The sequence below is a fragment of the Haliaeetus albicilla genome, chromosome 26 (assembly GCF_947461875.1).
Source record: "Haliaeetus albicilla chromosome 26, bHalAlb1.1, whole genome shotgun sequence".
NCBI lineage: Eukaryota > Metazoa > Chordata > Aves > Accipitriformes > Accipitridae > Haliaeetus > Haliaeetus albicilla.
Window position 1 is genome coordinate 6,940,420 of NC_091508.1, and position 23,187 is coordinate 6,963,606.

The 23,187-nt window shown below is 50.3% G+C and overlaps 2 protein-coding genes and 1 long non-coding RNA gene across 6 annotated transcripts in view; 2 read left to right on the top strand and 1 right to left on the bottom strand.

The window, feature by feature from the left end:
• Positions 1 to 406: 406 nt before the first annotated feature.
• Positions 407 to 13,819, top strand: TMEM183A (transmembrane protein 183A). The gene is made up of 8 exons (XM_069771477.1): positions 407 to 658; positions 1,324 to 1,413; positions 4,483 to 4,638; positions 6,916 to 7,075; positions 8,219 to 8,399; positions 11,737 to 11,817; positions 12,480 to 12,635; positions 13,512 to 13,819. Exons 1-8 carry the CDS (start codon positions 562 to 564, stop codon positions 13,695 to 13,697), a joined length of 1,107 nt encoding a protein of 368 aa, XP_069627578.1. The 5' UTR covers positions 407 to 561; the 3' UTR covers positions 13,698 to 13,819.
• A 243-nt stretch (positions 13,820 to 14,062) lies between these two features.
• Positions 14,063 to 23,187, bottom strand: part of LOC138682093 (uncharacterized) — a 12,847-nt gene continuing 3,722 nt past the window's right edge. Inside the window, exon 2 of the long non-coding RNA XR_011322306.1 lies at positions 14,063 to 15,861. This is a non-coding gene — a long non-coding RNA (uncharacterized lncRNA). The remainder of the gene's footprint in view (positions 15,862 to 23,187) is intronic.
• LOC104322250 (alpha-1,6-mannosyl-glycoprotein 4-beta-N-acetylglucosaminyltransferase-like) overlaps positions 14,903 to 23,187 on the top strand; it is a 10,786-nt gene continuing 2,501 nt past the window's right edge. Inside the window, exons 1-3 of one of the 4 annotated variants that reach the window (XM_069771469.1) lie at positions 14,903 to 15,142; positions 22,598 to 22,731; positions 23,034 to 23,181. In XM_069771469.1, the coding sequence (XP_069627570.1) occupies positions 14,983 to 15,142; positions 22,598 to 22,731; positions 23,034 to 23,181 (442 nt within the window). In that variant the 5' untranslated portion in view covers positions 14,903 to 14,982. Of the gene's footprint in view, positions 15,143 to 16,331; positions 18,390 to 19,346; positions 19,484 to 22,597; positions 22,732 to 23,033; positions 23,182 to 23,187 lie in introns of those variants that run through there. The other 3 variants (XM_069771471.1, XM_069771470.1, XM_069771472.1) reach the window with 3 other exon arrangements.

Below are 23,187 nucleotides of genomic sequence, written 5' to 3' on the forward strand. Positions count from 1 at the left end.
ACTAGGGGGGAAATCCCCCCAGGGGCCCTCATTACTGTGAGGGTACAATTACCTCAGAAGTCCCCGTTACTGGGAGGACTGGGGACCCAATTACCTCAGAGGCCCTCGTTACTGGGAGCACTGGGGAGCCAACTACCTTAGAGGCCTTTGTAGCTGGGAGGACTGGGGGGCAATGACCTCAAAGACCCCCGTTACTGGAAGGACTGGGGGGGGGAAATCCCCTCAAGTGCCCTCCTTACCCTGAGGAGACAATTGCCTCAGAGGCCCTCGTTACTGGGGGGCGGGGGGGGAAGAATCCCCCCCAGGGGCCTCGTTACCGTGAGGACTGGGGGGCGGCTACCCGCCAGTACCGGGGCTGTTCTTACTGGGAAAACCGGGGCGGGTGGGTGGAGGTCACCCAACGACAGCACACAGGGCTACCCGCCCTGCGCCCGCCGCCGTGACGTTAGAGCGGCGCGCCGGCAGCGGCGCGGCCGGGTGACGTCATGGTCTCGCGCGGGGCGGGCGGGGGCGGCGCTGTCCCCGCTGTCCCCGCGGCCCCGCTGCGGCCCCGGGCGGGACATGGCCCCGCGCGGCCGCCCCGACGCCGCCGCCATGCCCAAGAGGGGCGCCCGCAAACGCCTCAAGTTCCGGGCCGACGACGTGTGCTCCGAGCGCGGTGAGGACCGGGCCGGGCCGGGCCGGGCCGGGGGCGGGGAGGGGGGGGACCGAGGGGAGCGGGGCCCGGTCCTAGCGGGGGAAGACGGCCTGCTCTGGCCGGAGAGGAGGGGCTGGGCCTGGGTTGGGGCCTGAGGGACAAAGTGGCCTCGCCCGAGGGGCCTGGGCTTGGCCTGGGTGAGGGGAGGTGAGGAGGGGTCCAGTCTCAGCCGGGAGGTGAGCCGGGCCCACTCGGGCTTGTGGAGCGGGAGAGCGAGCTGCCTCCGGCTGGAGGTGGCGGGATCTGGCCTGGGCTGGGAATGAGCCGTCTTGGTCTGTGAAGGAGGAGCCTGGGCCTAGAGGATCAGCCGGGCTTGAGTTAGGCTGTGTGTGAGGGGGGGGTGCGGGCTTTGGCGTTGGTGGAGGTGGAGGCAGAGGGAGACCTGGGCTGGGCTGGGCAGGGGGTACATCCCCTGGGCCTGGTAGACTGGTGGGCTGGGGTAGAGGCCTGCTGGGGGCTCCTGGCCTGCACCTCTCTGCCGGGGCTCCTTCTGCTTGTGCACCTCCTGCTCAAGCCTCTGTTCCTATCAGGAGCGTCCCCTTGAGGGATCGTGGCTCTTAGACCTTCTATCCCCTCCCCTATAATCCATAATCCTGCTGACACCCTGTTTCCCGACTCTCCTACAGTGACGGTGGCAGATTATGCTAACTCAGACCCAGCTGTCGTGAAATCTGGACGGGTGAAAAAAGCTGTGGCCAATGCAGTTCAGCAGGAAGGTGAGTCTATACTGGGGACCCTGCCTTCCCCAGGCTGCCTCCCCATTTTGCTGGCCCCTGCATGACGTGGGAAACTCCCCTTCCGTGGCCTGAGAAAATCTGTCTCATTTAGTGCCTGAAAATGAGTCTGTGTTCCTCTGCAGAATCAGGTGTTTAGGATCTTAGACAAGAGGTTTTGCAGAAAGCCTGTTGGAAGTCCAGTAAGAATTGCTGAGTCTTTGTTAGTGCCTGAAATGGAAGGCCTTTCCTACTAATCGTTGGGTGTTATCTCCTGCTTGAAGCAGAAAATAACATGATAGGAGTCTTTATTACCTCATATAAAACTGTAGACAATTTTATTAGCAGATAAAATTCTTTGCAGTGGGAATAAGGTTATGATAGTTCTGGCAAACATGTTCCCACCCTGTGCTGCAAGCTGCAAGGAGGTCTTCTGAGGGTGTTGCTGTTCCCCTGGTGAACTGTATAAACAAGCAGTTTCCAGGAAAGGTACTAAAATATTTTGTTATCTACTTCCTCCTTGGTTTTTAGCTGCTTGGAGCAGTCTGAACTAACACGCCCTGTTTGCTTCAGAAATGTTAATGTTTAGGCATCGACTCTTAAATGTAGCTGGTTGCACTTGTTGGAGATGAATGTTATTACATTGACAGTGATAGCTGAACCCTTTGTATAGGAAAACTCTTGTTATGTTGCTGAAATCTTACCCATTTAACGAAAATATGTTCTTTGCGTGAATGCCTGTCATGGGGTAACTGTACAGGGCAGTGGTGCTGGTGAATATCCTTTTCAGCCCTACTTCACAAGCTTTTAAGATCAGGGCACCTCCCTCTTGTTGCCTCCTTTCTAATAGGCTGGCGGCCTCTCCCTTCCCATTCCTGCTCCTGTTGACCCTTGTGTATTCTTTCTGAGGCACTGCCTCAAAGTATTGCACTTCAGCATCATACCTGGCAAACTCTGTTGTCTTTTCTTCCTTCCTGCCCCACCCTGAGTCCTCACATCCAGCATCACCTGCTTTGGCCAGCTTAACCCCTCTCCTAAAATCCTGCTCTGTTTCTGGCTCACCTCCACGCTATCTAGATGACTCTAGGTCACAGCAGTTCCCTGCTCACCCTTTTCTCAGGTCTTTGCAGGGCTGAGTCACTGGGGCTTTCCCTTCCTTACACCGGGGTCCTTGGGATCCTCGGGATCTCTCCTCCCCAGCCCCAGGGCTGTGCTACAGCCTTATCTGGTGTAGTCATGACGCATGCTATGGCCTCATCTGGTGCAGCTTGCCATGGCATGGGGACAGCAGGCAGCCAGGAGGAGACGGCAGCCTCTGCCCAGGGAGCTTTAGCCTTTGGCCTTGCTCACCTCCTGTCTCTTGGCTCCAAGTAAACATCGCTGCGACTGCCAGCGAGCAGGGAGCTTCACAGAGAGGGGAGCAAAGGCCAGGTGGAATTTTCCTGAGCTTTTTTCCTCCCCATCCCTAACCCCCAGGGATGGGGTGGAGATTATGGCTGTGAGATGACGAGAGGGTGCCTCTCTGCAAGATTGCAATGCAGTGTGATTCAGTGTGTGAATAGACTTGTGTTGTCAACTCAGATGTTGATCTTTCCTTTGCAGAGTGTGAGGGTTTCTTTTTCTAAACCCCTCTCTGAGTCTCTGTCAGTTGTCCTCTCTTGCTTGGCTGTATTTGATGTCATAACTTACTGCTATTTGTGTTGCCATCTACTTCTCTTTATTTTTGACTGTAAAAGGTCATGTAGAGAGGGCAGTACAATTTGACAGTGAGGGATATCACTGTCATGAATGCATACAGTTTACGGAGTAAACTGTGCAAAGTGAGGTAGAACTGGTTTAGGAAAGCACTGAAAGTATCTCTAGTCAGTGGGTATAGTCAAGCTCTATCTTAAGACTCTCCTTCCATCTGCTGTTTTACTGTTTCAGAACCTTGTTCTGTGGTTAGAAATGAGAACATCTCTCACCTGAATTTATTTATGGTCAGTTCCTGATTTTTTTTTTTTTCTTTCTTGCTACTCTGTCCCTTTAATTCAAATAGCACGTCTTGCTCTCCAGTGGCTCTGATGACTGTAACTATGATGTATAAAACCTTCCTGGGCTGCAGTTTGTGCTAGGTTAGAAAAGCTCAAGCAGTGCAAGCCTCCTCTGGCATGGTTAGGTGCCTCTTGGTAGAAGTCCTTTTTTTCACCCAGTGCATTAGGTTGAAATTCAACATTCTTGGATGAATTTTCCAGACTATTGGCAAAGCATTGGTAATGCTGTTACAATGCTGGTCTCTCTATGACAGTGCCTCATGCAGCTGTAACGTAGGACCACACCTTTCTTTTTCAAGACTGTCATTATTGCTTCATGTGGATTTTTCTGCCCCAGTGAGCCCTCAGTTGACAGATCAAGTTTTAAAAATAATATTTCATAACAGGGATGGGTCTAAACATCTCACCAGAGGGAGGAACAAAAAAAAAACCCAACTGATTCGACTTGCTGTTTTCTTCATCAGGCCAGAGTCTTTCCCTTCACTAAATTCTAGGATAAGTGGAGCTCCTGTATGCTTGGCACTGAGTTATATCGCTGATGGATTGTGTGTCATTGGCCACAGGATCTCTTTATCCTGTGGAGAAGGGAGCGTATCTTCTCTGTTCATACAACAATTACAGAGTAGGTGCTGGCTCTATACAGGCTGGACGGTGGTCATGCTAGGAAGCTCTGGTATGCAGGAGAACCAGTTAGCACTGTAGAAAAAGAACCTGTTGTTTTATTCAGAACTGTAAACAGCTTCAGCTAAACCGATGGGATCATCTGCATAATGTGCTGGTAATCGTCCTCATTGTTCATTCTTTAAAACACGAAGCTAAATAATTATGTTTCCAATTCACTCACCCCTGCTAATCTTTCTCTGACAAGGTAATCCTCGGGCCCAGGATTTACTTGCTTGTGTCACTCACCAGAAAGCTTTAATGCAGTTAGCATTCCTAGCAGTGGCTGTGGCAGTGGTTCCACTGAAGTATCTCCTGAACTTGGATCACCTTTTTCTCTCTGCTAGTATAGTTACTGTGTCGTTGCTTGTCATTCTAGTAAAATCCCTCTGTGGTTTGGAAGCTTCGTGTGTTCCTGCTGAGGAAGTTCTCTCTGTGTCAGGAGAGTCTTGCGACAGCAGCGATGAAATGGATACAAAGGAAAGCATCAATGGGCGAGCTGCGTCTAGAAAAAAGAAGAGCAAAAGGCACAAAGGTATGGTCGCCAGCCTCTCCTGGGGGGCTCTGTGTGGGCTGCTTCTGCATCTTTTCTGTGTGTGATGTTAGTGCTTGCTTATTTACAGGCTAGTCACGGGGCTCTGCGGGGCATTCTGCAACTTGTATGTGCACAAAGAAATGCCAAGGGTTAAATCACTTTTAAATCTGCTGGGACTTGGTCAGAAGTGGTGTCTTTTCACAAAGGCAGAGCCTTGGGCATGAAATCAAAGCCTGAGTGCTCGTTGCTTTCAGTAAACTTTTCTCAATCTTGGTAAATGAATGCTGCTCTTAGAAAGAGTTGTGAAACTTTGCCACTGGACATGTTACTTCATCTTGGTGAAAGCAGGGTTTGCTTTGGAGAAAAAACAACGCTGCTGTCCGTGATGCATTTGTTGGCAAAATCCAAGCTCTGTCTTCCGGATGTTTCCAAGGCTGTGGTTTGTTACAAATGAGTTTAGAGGGCTCTTCTTCCAGCAGGCAAGTGAATTTGGCCCTGGTGACATCATAGTGAGTTAATTCCAGGGAAATGTATCCTTCAGCATTTACACTTTGTGCAACTCTATAGAAAGCAAGTCGCAATGCAGTGTAAGGAGCAAACTGTTCTGCTGCACTGTGGAATCCTGCAGGAGTTTCTATTAACAGATTGCTTTCAAGTTGAGAAACAAATTTTAGCTTGGTTTCTTGAGCTTAAGAAAAACTTAACTTTATTAATGTTGATACTAAGTTATGTAATGCATCAACATCCACCATGGACTGTAGGTGCACAGTACTCCTCTGGGATAGGAGTTTAATCTCTTTTATTAAGACATCTTTCAGAATCCAGGGTAAATAAGAATATCTGAGTGGCTAGAGTTACAGGAGTTATGAGTCTGGAAAGTCAGTATTCTGTTCTACGACAACCTTGTCTTACTTATTTCTGCTACATGTTTAGGGAAGAAAAAATGTAATAGACCAATGATGCTTCTGACTGCACTCTGCCTTTCAGCAGTTGTGTAGTTTGATGGCTTCTTGAGTCAGAGCTGAAACAGCAAAGTGGATGTTACAGCCCATTGTGGCTATGCCTGCCATAAATCTGTAGTGATGTAGGGAAGTGATCACATCCAGAGCTTTCTTTGGCAACGACCGTAGCAATTATCACATGAGGATAAAATACAGCCCTTTGTTATTAACCTGCTGTCTCAGGATTAGGTCTGGCACCTTCAAGTTCTTAAACACCTCCTTTATGCCACTTGTTCACAAACCTCATAGCAGTGTTTTCGGTTAGCACTGTGTACAAGTTGTATGTTTTCTTTTTCCTTTCTTCATGTTCCTAATGCTTGGTATTGTTTAGCTATTTATGTTTTTTAATTTTTTTTTTTCTCCTAAAGTTGGAGCAATGTCTGTGGAAAAACATGTGGTGTTAAAAACACCGCAGGAATGAAAGGAGTTTCTGAACCTTCAGTTCTGGTCGAGCAGTTCTGACACCTTTGAGAGCGAAAACAGGCCATTCTGTTCATCTGAATTGCATTAAAAGTTTCCCATCCAGGAAGCTTTAATGAAATTACAGATTTAAGAAAAGCAGCTGATTAGCCAGTTGAAGAAGAGAATTGCTTGCCCACCTTAGCAGAGCTCCTACAAAAATATTGCGACCATTTGAACAAAGACTTGGCAAGCTTGGCAATGTCTTAATGTTCAGGGACTTCTAGTGTAAAGCATTTTTTGACGACAGTCAAAACAGTTTTGATAAAAATGTATGAGCCTGGCCCTCCTTTACATAAAGTTGCCTCTGTATTTGCCATCCAATTTTTATTTCTCCACTTAAGTGTTTCAGCTGTGAAAGGGTCAAGCATTGAAACAGGGTCCAGAAAGGCTGTGGAGTTTCCATCCTTGGATACAGTCAGAACTTGATTGGGCAAGATCCTCAACAAAATGATCTAATTCAGCCTGCTTCGAGCTGGGCTGTTTGGACTAGAGACCTCCAGAGAACCCTTTCAGCCCGAATTATTCTTTGAATCTTTCACTTTGCATGCTTGTGCAAACAGTGCAGCAGGGATAAATGATGGCATGTATCCAGCAAAGGGAAAGTGTAATGGTTGTGCGGATGGGCAAGTGCATGCTGACGAAAACCAGTAGCAGTGATAATGAAGTTGTACTAACTTGGGCTTGTTTTGCTGACTGTGTGTATATACATATTTCAGCTGCTTACTCTGTGCTACCGGTAGTAAAGCACACGCCTCTAGATGTGACTTGATAAAAGAGGTTATTTACTAAACTAACATACCTTCATTGCATTTAGAAAATCCTGATGGGGGTGGCGGAGAAGAATACCCAATTGATATCTGGCTGTTGTTGGCTTCCTACATTCGCCCTGAAGACATTGTCCGGTTTTCTTTGATTTGCAAGAAAGCCTGGACTGTCACCTGCACTGCTGCCTTTTGGACCAGGCTCTACAGAAGGTGAGACTCTAGAGAGTTTTATTTGTAGGAGGCTTCAGCAGTGATCAGCTGGCTGCAGAGCTGTAAATAAGGGAATAATTCCCTATAAGCTAGGGTCCTATAATGTTTGCGTATTGACATGGTGTTGCGGGCCTCATTTGGCAAGGGGTTGTGGTATATTGCATCCTCTTTGGATCTGGAAATGGATCTGTGTGGCATATTCCTGTGTGCTTTGTATAAAATCTCAAAGCATCGTGTGCTTTTCTGCTTCTTGTGGCCTACACGCTCCTGTCTGACAGTGTGCTTTGTGTGTAAAGCACTCCAAGTGCTTACGGTAAGTTCAGCACCGTTACCTTACTGAAAGACAGGCAAACATCACTGATAGAAAACTTACCCTGCGTCAAGCTTTGATCATGGCCACCTTCCTGTAATTAGGGTGGCCTGAGAGAAGCTAAGGCATGTGCTAAGGCGTTTTGGAGCTGTCTCGGTGGCAGAAGTAAGTTACAAATAAAGTAAGAGAAGAAGAGCAAAGACGTGGTCAAAACTTGAAACAAAGCCTTCTGTCCTGGTGTATGTCACTTGGACTTTCCTTCAGGACAGAACACTTTCTTTGCATTTCTATATCTGTTGCCCAGGAGGCGCAAGCAGCAGGAGTACAGAGCAAATAGCAGCCATGGTCATCCTTGCCCCTGTTTTAGTGTGAAGTTTCCTAGCGAAGGCTCCTTTGGCATCTGAGCAAAGAATGACCCTTGAGCGCAGGCATTCAGACTGCTCAGGCAGTTGCGTGCAAGCATGCAGTCAGGGTCAGCTAAAGTGAGTCCTTGAGAACCTGCAGGATTCTGCAGGCCATTGTGCATCCTGCAGCTAAAACACCATCTGGTATCTCTGGGCAAAGTATGTGCAAGGAATTATTGGGGGCTTGTAGCATGATATGCTTATGTGTATGCTGGAAACCTGTCTGATGCAGGTAAAGTCCTTGAGACTGTCATTTGCTTTCATGTAGAGCAGTACAACACCCTTGAAGCACTCAGAGTTGACAAGAGGTCCTCTGATCAATCAGATGTTCAGTTTTCTCTCAACATTGATCTCTTCATAGCTCTCTTCTGCACATCTCTGGCATTCTGACCCTTCAGCAAGTGTTGGGTTTTGTTGTTGGCTTTTCAGGCACTACAGTCTGGATGCGTACCTGCCTCTCCGCTTGCGGCCAGAGTCCATGGAGAAGCTGCACTGTCTCCGTGCGTGTGTCATCCGGTCACTGTACCACATGTACGAGCCTTTTGCATCTCGAGTCTCCAGGAATCCAGCTATTCCAGACAGTACTCCCAGCACTTTAAAAAATTCCAGAGTAAGTGGAATCACTAAGGAAGTTGGATATGTCTGAGATGTTGCTCTTTCTGGTTTTTTTGTTCTCTTTCTAGAAGAAAAATTGATGTTTAGATGGTTGCCAGTGAAGCTTGGGTGTAGGATGATTACTAACTCTGAATAATGATTTCTAAAAGTATGCTGGTTACTTGTATCTGTATAGTTGCTACTGCAGAGGATTCTAGTTACTCTTCTGGGTAACTTCTGCCTAAGTCCTACCACAACATCTTTGTAATCAGCAAAAAGGCATTTGCTTCACTGAATGTCAGAACTGCTAGGGATATTTGCAGCTCTCCCCTCCTCCGCTGCAAATTTGTTGCTGAAAGGAGGTTGCAGTAGAATCAGCTTTTATATCTTCTGCTTTATTCTGACACTGTCTGCCAGAATACATCTTTTCTCCATAGCAGGCATCTGGAGAGATCAGAAGTGACACTGATAGCCTCTGAAAGGGAGTCATTTCATACTACATTCCTGTAGGTCATCCATCGTCTTTGGTGTCTGGGCGAGGGAGGGTAGTGAGGTTGTGAGCATGGCAAATGTGCAGAGCCAATGTCTGCTTTGGGACTGGGGCTGCAGTTGTGTTGGGCTGTAAAGGGTTTGTCTCTGGTGTGGGCAGGCAATTCCCTTTGCTATCCCAGCTTGGAGCACTTGCATATCCATTCCTTCTTAATTGCTGTTGACCATTAACTCTGAAATGCCTTTGTGTCTCTTGTTTGGTTTTAACTTGCAACTGGCTGATACTCTGTGAGCAATTTAAGCAACAATGTGAATTCTCTGCCCTCCAAATCCAAAGTCAAAAACCTGTTGAATGAGGTTTTTGGAGCCAAACTGAAGTGGTTTTGGTTCAATAGTTGTACTTTCTTTTCCATGCAAAATAGAGCAACCTCATCTATCTGTATGTGATGTCGCACCTTTCTTTCTTCCTCTCCCTGGGTGGATACTGGAAAAAAAAGTCATACTGCTTAGGGAGCATCCAGCAGTAACACAAGCAGGTGGTGCTGCAGAGCAGGAGAAAAGCACACAGTTCTGTGTGTAGTCTTATCTCTGCATCCAGAGCTCTTCATTCTCTTCCTGAATGCCCGGTTTGGGTATTATCTTTCTTAAAAAATAGAAAGCAAAACATTTCTAGGAAATTCCAACTTAACCTTAGTCCTTCTGAGTCTAACTTCTTACCACTGCTCGGATCTGGTAGCGTGGCTGTAAAAGCTAGAAACCCTGAGGTGATGCTGTCAGGGTCAGCATTTTGGAAGCATTCACGTTGACATCATAACGGCTTTGGTGCCCACTGCTAGCGCTTCTACTGTACTAACGGTTTGAGGAAGATTCTTGAAGTGCAGTCTTTTATTGTTCAGCTTTTAAAAAAGGAAATTAAATAGTGACAAGGCTTTGTTAGAATAGTAGAGGTTTGACCTAACCCCTTGGAGCATAAAAGAGTCATCCTGAGTCTGGTCTTGCTGTACTACTGCATTGCAAGACTCGGAGCTCCACCTGTGTTACTGTGCACAGATATGCTTCAGCACAGTGGGTATGGAAGAGGATCTGACGTTGCCTCCCCATGTTCTTGCTTTCATGGGCTTTGGTTATACCTTTACGGGTCTTTGAAACTAATGGCAAATGCCTACATAAACTGCATGTGGCAAGAGGAGACCCCAGACCCGGGTGTTATCAAATCTAGCTTTTCCTCTTTAATTTCCTTTTTTCTTTCCCTAGCCTAGCTTGTGTGGGACACTGGAGCCGTTATGGTGTCAGCAGAAGTGTTTGCCCTTTAAAGACACCCCCATTATTTTTGGTGGAGCGGCAGGCCATACGGCGCGTCTGAAGGGCAGGACGGCTGACCCGCGGACGACATCCTCTGCCCCTTAGGAGGTACTGACCATTTTGTGCTTCACTACTTGCCATGACCAAACAAGTTGCTAGACCAGGCTGTCTCTGCAGGTGAACTACAAATGCCACTGATGGTGGAGTTAAACTCAGCAGCATCTGCTGCTTACCTTAGTTAAAAAAGATCTGGAGAATGTTTTTATCAGAAAAAAAAGAGGGCTACCTTCTCCCAGGTGGAGATTACTTGACACGTGTTTCTGAGCTTGACTCCACATAGCATAGTTGTTCACCTCGTGAAGATTGCTGAGATAAAGGTCCTTTAAGGACTCTTGTTTATGGACATGACTCAGAGTTGAAGTAAAGGGTCTCGTATCACCTGTAGTCTCTAATTATGGAGCCCCCATGGTGGAGGCTAGCTCTGGCTTTGTTTCATTTGGGGTCACGCTATTCTGGAATGAAATGAAATGTGTACTTCACTGCAACCAATCAGGCCTTCTCGGCATGGGAGAGACTGTGTATGGATCATGAGGAGTTGTCTTTAACCATATTATTCTTTCTTTTCCTGCTGACACTGTTAAAAGATAAGACCAGCTGTGGTGGGCTGGTGTCTGTGGTGTGGAAACACTTTCAGTGATGGCTGGACTGACTTGCCAGCTTCTTTTCTCAGCTGTTGAAGGATAGTTGCTTCTACTCACTGGTAGGCAGGGAGTTTCCCTCCTACTCAGTTTAATACAGGAATTCTGCTGAGTCTCCTGCTCTAGAATGAGTGCTGCATGCTGGGATGGATCCTGTGGACCACACAGTGATAACTGGATTAAACTGCAGGACTCCTGGTGTATGTCTGCATGGGAGGGCAGTGCTGATTACCTCTGATGCTGTTTGAGGCCCTTTTCTCATTTTCTTTTAAAAAAGGGACAGTAGGTTGATCAGACTGTGCTATCCTGGCAGTGTTTTTATACTCTGAAGTATGACAGTCAGTGCCTAGTGATGTCAAGACCTTCTTTTGACACCACAGTGGCTTAGGAACTTTCTCATCTGTCACCTCATAGCTCATGTATTAGTCTTTGCATTTCCCTCTAGATTCTCTCCTTCTTGATCCTTATTCTGTTTTCAGCTGTTCCTTGCTTTAGTCTTGTTTGGAGCCCGGTTTAAAGGGAGTTCTTGGTGGGTGGGAGGAAACGGGTGAATCTGTACTGCTCATCTCTGCCTTACTAAAGGGACAAAGTGTGCAACAGGATTTTTCTGTTTAGCACGTCAGTGGCTACATGTTGTATCATCCAGTTGCATGATGAGTTGGCCAACTTGAAACTGGGAGACCTAAACTGCTGAGTGTGTTCTCTGAACATAATTCATTTGAATAAATGGCTCCTAACTGCTCCTATGTAATTGCATTTGTAATTGGAAGCCTTTATGCTCTGCTAAAACTTACTTAAAGTGGTGCCTTTAAGGGTTTAATAATTTTGTGTTTGTTTTCTGGTTTTTTTTTTTTTCCACCGCAGTGTCTGCTTTTCTGGTGCAAAAAGATTGAAGGGAACAGACAAGAAGCAATGTGGGAATTCAACTTCAAGTTCAAAAAGCAGGTATGAAAGAAGAATGAGAATGGCTGTGACTTTTTTTGAGGCAGTAATGATTTTTCTGGGTGGTAGAAAGGAAGGTGGAAACTTCTTATGTGTTCAGGCCATAAATGGAAACTCTGACTCCTATGATAAACTAAAGCACATTCTGAAACTACACTCTGTTTTCAGTCTGTATTACCAAGACATTTAGAATCCCACATTTTTATTTCCTCATTTGGTATCCTTTCTCCACTGTAAGATGTGAATCATTTGTTACCCCAAATAATCTAATCTTTTGGTCATTGCTACTGATTACTACCAAAAACCAGACTATTTGACCACTTTAGTGATCAAAATGTAGACCAAAATCTAAAACTTCTTGTTTTACCCTTGGAAAGATTTCCCAGAGAAGGGAAGAAAGCCAACACTGCCAATGAAAACCTCCAGTAACTGGTCTCAGGAGAAGGAAGTAGTTTCAGGCAACCTTGGGAATTCTGCAGCTTTCCCCTCTAAAGAAATGGTCCTGCAAATTGTCTGTCCCAAGTGATGGCTATTTGTTGTTCACGTAGTGCTCTGTCCAAACATGTGGGACTACGGTGAGAACCTGCTAGTCAGCATCAGTGAGAAGCAGCCAAACTCTCATCATAGGTTCCTGCTTAGCTAAGTAAGTCTCTTTTTCTTTCAAGTCTCCCAGATTTAAGAGCAAGTGTTGCAAAGGTCTTCAGCCACCAATTCAGTATGAAGAAGTCCATACAAATCCAGATCAGGATTGCTGTCTACTGCAGATCACCACCTTTAACTTCATATTCGTGCCAATAGTCATGGGTATGACATTTACCTTGGTAAGTGCTTGAGAAATCTGCCAGGCAAACTTTGCATGTGTAGTTTCTGTAAGGAGATGAAGAGGACACCTCTTTGGTGTTGTGTAAATCATACTGCTGCATGAACAAACCAATTCTGGGAATCTTAAGGTTAAGAGGAAGTGCTGAGGATCTCCTTGGTTTAGCTTCTGCATTTCCATCAGCTCTTCCCTGTTTGGTGCAGCAAATACAGATGATGTAGAGAATCTGTAAGGAGCTGTGGTTGTGCAGCATCTTGGGGCAGATTAGTTGTCAGTACTCCGGCAGGGTACAAGAGTTAGGGATGCAGGAGAAGAGGAAGTCTTCCCTCAAGAAAATACCTCCTTACATTATGGCAATAAATTCTGAGAGCAAAAACCTATATGAGCAAACTCTTCCAATGTGTATATGGTCCCTGACTGCTGATTGCTGGGAGGAAGAGCAGCTGTTGAGCCAACTTACAGAAACTCAGCTCCAGACATCAGCAGAGCAGGTGTGCTTAGGCAAGAACAGTGGTAAAGCATGGGGCAGCACGTGTGGCTGTACTTATAAGTCAGGATTTGAGAAGTGGCCTGTGCCCGAGAAAGGTTCAGTCTGCTTCACTTAAGAGTAGGGCAGTGAGTTTCAGACTTCCTCTGACAGCCACTTGCTTTCAGGTTCACTTCTAGCATTATTATTTGGGGTTGCCAGCTAGAGAGAACTGGTTTGAAACCAGTGCTGTAGATTCAGAGTGTAACGCTGCCAGCACCTGAAATACCTTAGACTTGTACAATTTAGAAGAACTAAAAAAAAAAAATATATCTAAAAATGTACTGTTACAAACTCTGTTTATTCATCATTTTGATTTTCTGAAGCACCTCCTGGTCTCTTTTCTTGCAGTTCACCATCAATGTGAGCACAGACATGAGGCATCATCGTGTGCGCCTGGTGTTCCAGGATGCCCCAGTTCGCAATGGCAAGAAACCACGCCTTGACCAAGGAGTGCAGGTTGTGCTGGACCCTGTGCATAGTGTGCGGCTCCTGGATTGGTGGCACCCACAGTACCCCTTCTCTCCAAAAGCTTAGTGCTCTCCTGTGTCTGCAGGAGCTGGGAGGTGACAATATCTGGCAGGCTGAAGAGAGTTTCTAGGAATCAGGAAATCCTATTTTTATTTCTTAAATAAATTCTGCAGTCTCCTTGCAAGTGATTGAAGCTACTGAGCTAGTCTGTATGTATATAACTTCTGGTCAGTGATGGGCAGAGCTGAGTGTAAAGCAGAAACTATTTGTAAACACACTTTTATGTAAAATTCACGTTTTATGATTTGAAAGGAGGTCCCTGGAACTGTTCATTTAAAATCCTTTTGGTGCTAATGAAAGTGGTCCTGTTTTCTGTTGTTCGGGAAGAAGCAGGAGGTTTTGCTTTCCAGCTTTAATATGACCAGAAAAAATTTACAAACAAAATCCATGTTTGTTTTATTGCAGCATGATTGCATTCAAACACAGTGTGATATTTCAGTGTCTGAGAAGCAGTAAGCAAAGCAGCAGTGATCAACAATAATGCTAATTCACAGTCCAACAGATACGAGTTTAGGGAAAGAAAAAAGCATAAATGATCAAACAAAGAAATTACTTCAAAGAGGATTTGTAAGGCAAAAGTCTTTCTTGACTGTAAAGACACTCCAGGTTCTCACACTGATGTTTCCTCTTTGAAAAGAAGATCGAAACCTTTAAAACCAGAAGGTGCTTTTCAGAGAAGATAAACGGAGGGAGAGGAGATGGATGGGATAAACTAAAATAACTGAAGCAGTGATGAAGGACTTTGACTCTCTGTCTTTTCTAAGAGTAGTGGAGCAGTGTTGGCCTGTTGATACTGGAAAGCCCGGAAGCAATTGGTGATCTGGCTTTTGACTAAACAAATTAATTCCTGTGAGGAAGGAGCAGCCCTGAAACTTTCTGTGGCTCTGGGTTGACTGAGAAGGGAGAGGGGCATAGAGGCTGGGCCTGTGAAGAGCACAGTCTGTCGTGTCCGGAATGAATTGGGTTGGAGATTTAATTCAGCGGGTGAACATCTTGCTGCTGACAGACGAGGGTCTCATGGAGGAGTGGTGGCAGGCAGAGGAGGTACTGGAGTGCAGGTGAGCAACAGTGGAAATAGTAACCCTGGGCTGAGTTTTGCTGCCTATTGATGATTAGCTCCTCAATCCTGTTTCACATCAGATCTTGTCTCAAGCAGGAGTAACTGAGCACTTTTCCATCTATAATGTTTAGTGAAGCTTCTGGAAGGAGAGGGATTTCTGCCATCTCAGTTTGAATTTAATATGCAAATACCCCATGATCCCTGCGTAGCTGCCTGTGAGGAGTTTCTTGCATGTTCCTCTGCCATTCTGTAAACCACCAGCAAGGACATCTACCCCAAACTTGGATCCATGTTAGAGGCTCTGTGATGTTGACTTCAAACAAGCGTATCTGGGAAAACTGCCTTGCAGTTCCCTTTTTTGCTGCTGCTGAACACATGTTGATGCCAACAGGTAAGTTTTGAAACTAGGTTAGTCAAAGTAGAGATACAGGGCAAGAAAAATGTGCTGTGATAATGAAGCTGGTTCCCATGATAGTGGAGCCTGGTCTGAGTTGTGGTTGCCTTTGTGGTGCAGCAGAGAAAGGGCAGCAAGTTAGCGGTGGAGTTGTGTGTGTGAAGGCTGCAGCTGCAGCACTCTATCCGAGTGTTGTGCAACACGGCAGTGCCTGTGCAGAAGGAAGCTGCTCCAGGGCAATGGGTGAATAACAGTCTTCATTTTGTGGTGGGGTTAAATACTGTTGAACTTGGTGACAAGTCCTCAGCGGTGATGTGGTGGTTTCTCCACTGGAGTTTAGTAATTGAAACATCGTCAGCTTTCTCAGTTATCTGTTGTCTTGGGTAGGGGCTCCTTCTTGGCTGGTGTACACTCTCCTAGGGAGGTGTCTGTTTAATCAGCCTGTTTTCTGCAGACCTGGAGGTGTTTTGAAGAGCGTACTTACCCTGAAAACTCCAGTTTTGCAGGATGACATCAGCACCATGTGCCTGGTGATTGCTGCTTGTGCTGTGCACAAGATATGGAGGGTGGGGGCAGAGATGTTTGCTGTCCACCTCAGGGCTGTGTGGCAGGAGGACAGAGCAGGCTAGAGTCTGTCTAAAGCTCTGCCCTCACCTGTGGAGAGCTGCTCCAGCTGAGTAGGGACAGGCACAGCACCCTGTGCCTTGCTCTTGCTTCTGTGAAGAAATGCAGAACAAATTTTAGGGCTGCAAGTTTCTGACATCTGTGAAGGCAGAAATATGCTCTGATCAGGCATACGGTATGTCCAGGATGTGCTTAATGTTCTGGGGCAGAGGTACTCCAGCAGCACCCGCTCCAGATGGCAGACGGCTTTCAGCCCTGTAACTCTCCCTGGGCAGCTGTGGTGCAGCTGGAGCAGGTGGCACAGGCTGTAATGGCAGGAAGCAGGTGGATGGGATGTTTCCTGCTACCAACAGACTTGCTGGTCTCGAAGATATTTAAATATGGACAGATGCCCCTAACCCAAAGAGGTGCCTCTCCCATGCCAGCCTTTTTAAAGGCTGAAATGTATAAAATGTTGAAGAACAATTTTCAATCTTTTCCTTTGCAAGTAGCAAACCTTAACAATGACACCAGTGACGGAGCTGTGCTGATCAGCAGCACTGGCAGGGATCAGGAACCTGTTGTGATCTGCATGGGGAGGCCAGTAAGGCAGTGGAGATGCTGCAGAGGTTGGCTCTGCTTGCCCACGTGTAGAGCTGCAGGGCACCCTGGTTTTCCCCTTCCTCCCTTACCTGGAACCCGGGAACTCCACATTGAGGTTTGCTCAGTGACGTGAGTGACTCCTGGCCAGACCTCAGCCCCAAGCATTGGGGGTTTCCACCCTGTGTCCCCCAAGCCCAGCCTCTCTTGAAGGCTCCCTGCCAAAAAAAAATCCTTTTCCATGTTCTCCAGGGTGGGATGCAGTGAGGCTGTGATACAACTGGTCTTTGTGGTCCCTGCGAGGGCTCCAGGCAGGAGGAACTGCAGTTTGGTGTAAGATAATCACTCTTTCCCGTAGGACATGATGCAGAAGGGTCCCCAGTGGTGTGGAAACAGAGCACCAGATGGGCATCATGATGGCTGGAGCCCCCATGCTCTCCCTGCTGCATGGGGCCCTGGTTACCTCTGCTTTGTCCTGCTCAGGTTCCTGAATAATGGAAGGGGCTGTAAGTGGATCCGGCCTGGCTCTCCGGTTTCCCCAGGGGAAACATGGAGGCTTGCCCACGACCCTGGCCTCATCCTGCTCTTCTCCTTGCTGGGGATCAGGTGTCAGACGGGAGCTGAGCTGGGGCAGGGCAAGGGCTGGGTGCTGTGGGGAAGGTGGCCAGTACCTGCGGTGGGTCCCCTTGTGCCTGTCCCACCCCAGTGCTCTGCTCTGGCCCCAGCTGGGGGGACTGGTCCTCCCTGGCCCCCTGGGCTGGGTCTGTGCCTGCACAGCCACATGCCCCTCTCAAAACAGCCTTTGCATCTGGGACTTCTCTCTCTTCTTCAGTTTATTCCAAGAACAAGCAAAAATGTGCCTTTTAGCCTCATTTAAGACACTTCTCTATTCCCCAGACAAAATAATAATTCAATGAGCAGAGAGTATGAGCACCAGATTTTGGGTCAGAGGGAGGTTTGCAGGCAGCTCTGGGTGCCAGGGCCCCGGTTGTGCCTGGGTCATGAGGCTGTGCTGTGGCCCTCACAGGGGGGGATGGGTGGAGGGGCCCTTTTCCAGCACCCCAACCAGCATTTGGGATTTTTCCTATAGCACAGGGGGGATGGGCTGCCTCAGGCTGGGCTTGCGGGACTTGCTTAGAGGGCAAGAGGAGCCAGGACCACATCGCAGTGGGCACCAGGGGCTGTGTCCTGGCTGGGGATTCCTTTCCCGCTCCGACAGGCTCATGGATGTGCCTGGGGAAGGTCAAATTCTGCCCTAGCTCTGCACCCTGAGATGGCATGTGGGGACCAAAGGGGTATTCTGGTGGCTCTGCTGTACCCTGTAGCAGTGCTGTGTATTTCCCGAAAGGCATGTTTCCGTGGTGGGGCTGCCTGTTGCACCCGTGAGTGTTGAGGACCCCAGGGCTGTGCTGGGTGCTGTGGCCCCCCTCCCCTTCCTTCCCACGAGGGCAGGAAGGACCAAGCCCCAGTTCCTTCCTGTGCAGGGATGGGAGTCATGGGGCATCTGCGGTAAGAAAAGCCCTGCCCATCCTGCAGCTGCTGCCAGTCATTTTGACGTCCCACGTGAGTCACCAGGCCCCATGTCTTCCTTGCCATGTGTGATTAAACACCAAATCTCTGCTGTGTTGCACTGTCCCAGTTCCCTTGGCCCTCCCAGCATCTTACAGCCCCTGCCTGGGTACAGATACTGGACTGCCCCTGCTCCGATGCAGGCAGGGCATCCCCACTGAGCTCCCTGGTACCCTGTGGGGACAGAGCCACTGGCATCCCATGATGGGAATTTAAGGATTTAAAAATCAAACAGCATGGGAAAAGCGAAAGCCAGCGGATCCGGAAGCCTGTGGGTGTCTCTTCCTCTCCCTCCAAGTGCCATCGCCTGCTTCCTGCCCTACCTCATCTTCTGCAGCCACCTTTGTCCTCGCAGACGTGTCTGAGGCTAGCAATTCCATCTGAACACACGGTGAGGAGCTGGGGCTGGAAGGTGTTGTGGGGGATTTATAGAAGACAGAGCCTGAGAAGAGACATTGGGGCCTTTCCAAAGGTAGGAGAGGTTCAGGCCAGCAAGGAGAGAAGGGAAATGGGATCGATGTTTACATGTGGATAAATGTGGAGGATAGGATAGAAGGGAAGGGAAGGGTCATCTTCTCTGTTTGGGCACTGCGGGTGAGTTGCTGTGTTGGAAGGAGAAGAGGAGTGCCTGGCTCTGAGCTGTGTGCAAGCAATGCTCTTGGGTGACTTGTCATGGGTGCTCCGGGGCTGCATTGCCGCTGTGGGGCTGGAGAAGGGAAGCAGTGGGAGAGGAATGAGGCTTGGAGGGTGGAGAAGCTGGGGACAAACTGGGTCACAGGAAGGGCCCTGTGTGGCCCACATTGGGTGACGAGGATGGAAGGAGCTTCGTCCCCAGCCAGGGCTGCAATGCCCAACACTCCAGCGAGGAGCTGGGGTGTGTGGGGAAACTGTGGTGCCCCTGTGGGGTACATCCCAGGTGGGATCCTGGCAGCCAGCTTTGCCCTGGCCCAGGGTGCTGGGAGTGCAGTTCTGGCTCAGCAGCCCCAGGAGGTTTCTGCCATCTCAGCAAAAGGGCTGGAAAATAAACGGGGGCAAAAGATGAGACAGCTCCGTCACCAGGCTCCTGGCTCAGCACACAGTGTGTTTTCACCTCAGTGCCACTGAAGTGGCAGGTTTGCACGGGAGTTTGGGGTGCTGGGGCTTGACAAGAGCCCTCAGGGGAGTCTGATACTGCCTGGGGGACTGGGGCTGCCAATGAAGATGGCAGGTGGGTGGGATACAGCCAGTGCCATTGTGGGATGCCCAGTCTGGGGGGGAGGCTGAGGCTGCCCTGACTCCCGCAGTGGGCCTGGGGCCCCTTCGCCCCATCCAGCCCAGGGTCCCCACCAGCCCCGCTGGTTCACTGAGCACTCACCAGCATGGGGCAGAGGATGCCAGCAGACGCTCCTCCTCTGCAGGAGGCAGGCAAGGACTCGGGGTGGGGCTTTGCCGAGAGAGAAACCAGAGTCTGGCCGGCCCTGGGGAAGCTGCCCGGCTGAGCACCCTGGCAAGACAGCGAAGCTGCCTGGCTGCTGCTGTGCACCCACACGCCGGGCTCTGTGCACTCCGTAAGTCTCTGCTGCCTCGGTGGGTGCATCCAGAGTGGTGCTGGGCATGAGCCATCTCACTGGTGTCATGGGATGGGTCTGCATGGGAAAGGGGTGCCCTGGGCCAGGGTCACCTGGGGGGGGGTGAGGGCAGGGTGGTGGTCTGGTGGTCCCCATGCTGTCAGCTGTAGGGACCAGATCAGACCCCAGTGTCCCCTGACCAAGCTGCCTGCAGAGAGCCCCCTGTTCTGTGGGGCTGTGGGAGACCTGGGTTGACCTAAAGCTTTGGCTCCCAGAGTCCTGCGCTACTGAAATGCAGCTTTTCCCCCCCTTCCTCCCTGCGGGACAGCCCTTGGAGCAGACACACCCCCAGAGTGTGGGGCCAGACCCCGGGCTGGCTCCCAGGGGGTCCAGGAGTGCCCCGTCGCACGCAGCCCCAAATGGCTGCTGTTTGCCCATTGGGGACATTGCGCTTCTGCTGCCACAATTTGCGATGTCCTCCGCTCGAGCAAGCAGCGATTTCTGGCACTGGGTTACACCCTGCCCCTCTCCATCCTCGGGACCCCCACCAGGATGGGGTGAGGGACACTGGCCCTTGACGCAGGAGACCTGGTGCTTAACCCGCCGGGTGATGCACAGCCTTTTTTCTGTGCCTCGGTTTCCCCCAGTGTGGAAAGGCGCTTCTGGCAGTGGGATGGTGAGCCCTGGTTGTTCTCCTGTGCAAACAGCCCCACTCTCCCTAGTGCTGGAGGAAGCAGCTGGAGCTGCCTGCGTGCGGGGAGCATCCGGCCCTTCCTTGCAGCCTCGTGGGACCGAGGCCGTGTATTTACTTGTTCTCCTTCCCCTCTGCTGCTGGACTGACTCATGGCTGCTGCGTCACGCAGCCCATTTGGCCAGGAGTCTCCTAACAAAGCAGAGGAGTTTATCTGGCTTCGGGCGAGCGGCTCTCGGCAGCCAGCTCCTTCTGGTTACCAGCCCAGTGTCCCCATGGGGGGGTGGCTTTTGGGGACATCTCCACTGGGGTGCTGAGCTGTGGGGAAGGTGCATGAGGTGCTGGGGCAGGAGTGGGGAAAGGGATGCTCCGTGGAGGCACCCCGAGCAGGAGCTGAGAGGATGCTGCATCCCAGTGGTGTGGGCCCTGGTTGTGCCCATCTGGTTGGGCTGCTTTGTTTCTCCATGGAGGCAAAAATCAAAAGCCCAATTCGGGGGTTAATTATGGGGCAGCATTTGTTACCATCTGTTCTGTTAAGCCTGCAATGCAGAGCGATGCTGGAGGGGTGAGGTGTGTGCAACCCCCTGTTCCCCACCGGCTCCCTGCTCCATGGATGAAACCACTGCCCGTGGGAGCTGGGGGTGTGGAGCAGCACCTTGTTTTCCATCCAGGATGGGCCGCTGGCAGCCAGACACCCTCCCGGCAGCCAGAAAAACCATTGGCCACCCAGAGTATAAATACGCCCAGCCCAGCATGTGGCTGGCTGCCAAGCCTTGCTGTTCCCAGCTCAAGCCATGGTCTCGGTGCTGCACCACAGATCGTGGAGGTCTGGGCTCAGAAATTCACCTTCAGGGTGTGATGTCCCTGTGGCTCAGGATGGGTCCCTAAAGCTGCTCCCTGCTAAGCCAGCGAGCTGCCTGTGCCCCCATCACTGCAGGGGAAGGAGAGGCTGGGGGGCTTTGGGAAGAGCTGGCCATAGGCCTGGCCCATGGCAGTGAGCACCCCCAATTCTCCCCACTTTCTGCTGTGACCTGGACAGAGATTTTAATCAGCTCCAGGAGCTTGTTGTCCCCCCTGAGTGCTTTGAAAAACCAGTAATAACCAGAGCTCAGCCACTGCTAGGTTCAAGCTCCTTGACTGAGATGGGTCTCACTAAGGCCATGGCTCAGCCCAACCCTCCCTGGGAGAGAGCAGCTAGCTCTGTTTTAATTGCTTATCTCTGAGTAACGAGCAACATTCCTGGGTGAGGTCAGCGCGGCAAGGACAGCACTGGCTGCTGCACTGGGGGGACCTGCTCTGCACTGCCCTGTTGAGATGCTAACAACCCCCCCAAAGGACTTTTGAGCAGGAAAACCAGGGTTTTCTTCTTAAAATAAGCCCAGCACACGCTCCAGGGCAGCGGCAACAGAGGTGCTGCACCGGCTCTGCTGTTTGGGGACTGTGGGTGGGCTGGGAGTGTCCGCTGCATCTGTGGCAGTTGATGCAGTGAGATGTTTAAGGAGAAGTCCTGGGTAAAGCCCAACCTTCATTCAGGAGGGCTGGCAGCTTTCTCAGCATTTTATTATACAGCTTAGGAGGGCTTTTCCTCCACATGTTTGCATTCAAAGACACTTTGACCAAGCCGACAAGCAGTTTGGATGGGGCTGACTGTGTCTGCCCTACCGGACTGGGCACTTGCTCGGTCTCCAGTTTCTTCTTTTCCAAGGCAGACATGGTCATATTTATAATGGAAAAAGCCCAGGTGAACACAGGAGCCTTTTAGCCTCCTACCACGCCTCTGCCACAAGATAAAATATCTCAAGGGCAGTACAAACTCCTTGAAGGCGACACACCCCCTGCCATGGGGATGGCTTTCTTGTCCTACTAAGCAAAGGACGTGGCTGCGACAGGGTGAGCACAGCTGCGGCGGTGGCTGCCAGGAGGCAGACGGGGAGCAGGGCAGGCAGGAGAGGCTGGATGAGCTGCTTTGGCCTTGTGATGGTGGAAGAGCAGCCCAGGCTCCTTTGAGACCTGAGCATTTCCCAGGGTTTGGTGCCAAGTCCCGAGGTCTTGGTGACTGCTCCTGGGGTGTCAGGAACACCCTGACCTGAAAGCCTTCCCTGAGGTGTGTGTCACCTGCATTGCTTCTGCCTCCAGTTCCGGGGCTGCTGTGCGGAGCGTTGCAGGGCAGCAGGCATGTTGGCAGAGCTGGTGGGGTGGATTTTGTACCTGGCCGATGTTTTTTCCTGGCTGGGATGGGGTGTCCTGCCCCTGCCTGCCCAAAGAGAACAGTGCGTGGGTGCCTCTTGATGCCCATGGCTGCCCCTGGGTGCACGTCCCTGGGTGCCCTGGGCAGAGCGGTCAGCCCTGGGGGTGCATCCAGGTGCCGCCCCACTGTCCTGTCCAGGGGATGGTGGTTTTCCCGGGCTGTGCCCTGACCTGACATGCCCCTTCCTCCCACAGGCCTCAGCGTGCCGGCCTGGTGCTATGCGATGGTCCCTGAAGCGCTCCGTCACAGCTGCACTTGCAGCCTTCTTCCTTTCCTCCTCCTCCTCCTCCTCCAGGGGGGCAGCTGGCAGGAACAGGATCCCCTGGAGGTGAGTCCCCCACCACTGATGTCCCACTGGAGGGGCACTGGAGCATCCTCCGTCCCCACCTGCCCACACAGACCCCCACCCCAGCTCTGCTCCCTTCCCTGCACTGTATCACCTCCAAACCCCAGCTCTGTATTCTCTCCCTGGGTTGCCCTGTGCACATGGGCCTCCCCCCCGATCCAGGAGCTGGGAGGCAGGACAGGGGCTCCCTCTCATTTCTGGGTCCCCCTGTTGTCATTACCCCTTGCTCACTTGTGTGCGTTGTGCTCTGGGGTCTGACCTGGCTGCCTGCGGCTCCCATCCAGGTGGAACTTGGGGGCTTGGCCCCAGCCACGGTTCTCCAGATGCTGCAGCCGGAAGGAGCCCAGCGCATCCTCAGGGACACAGATGACCTGTCTGCACCGCACAATGTCTCCTACCATCTCCTGGCTGGCTCCCTGTCACCCCACAAAAGTGAGT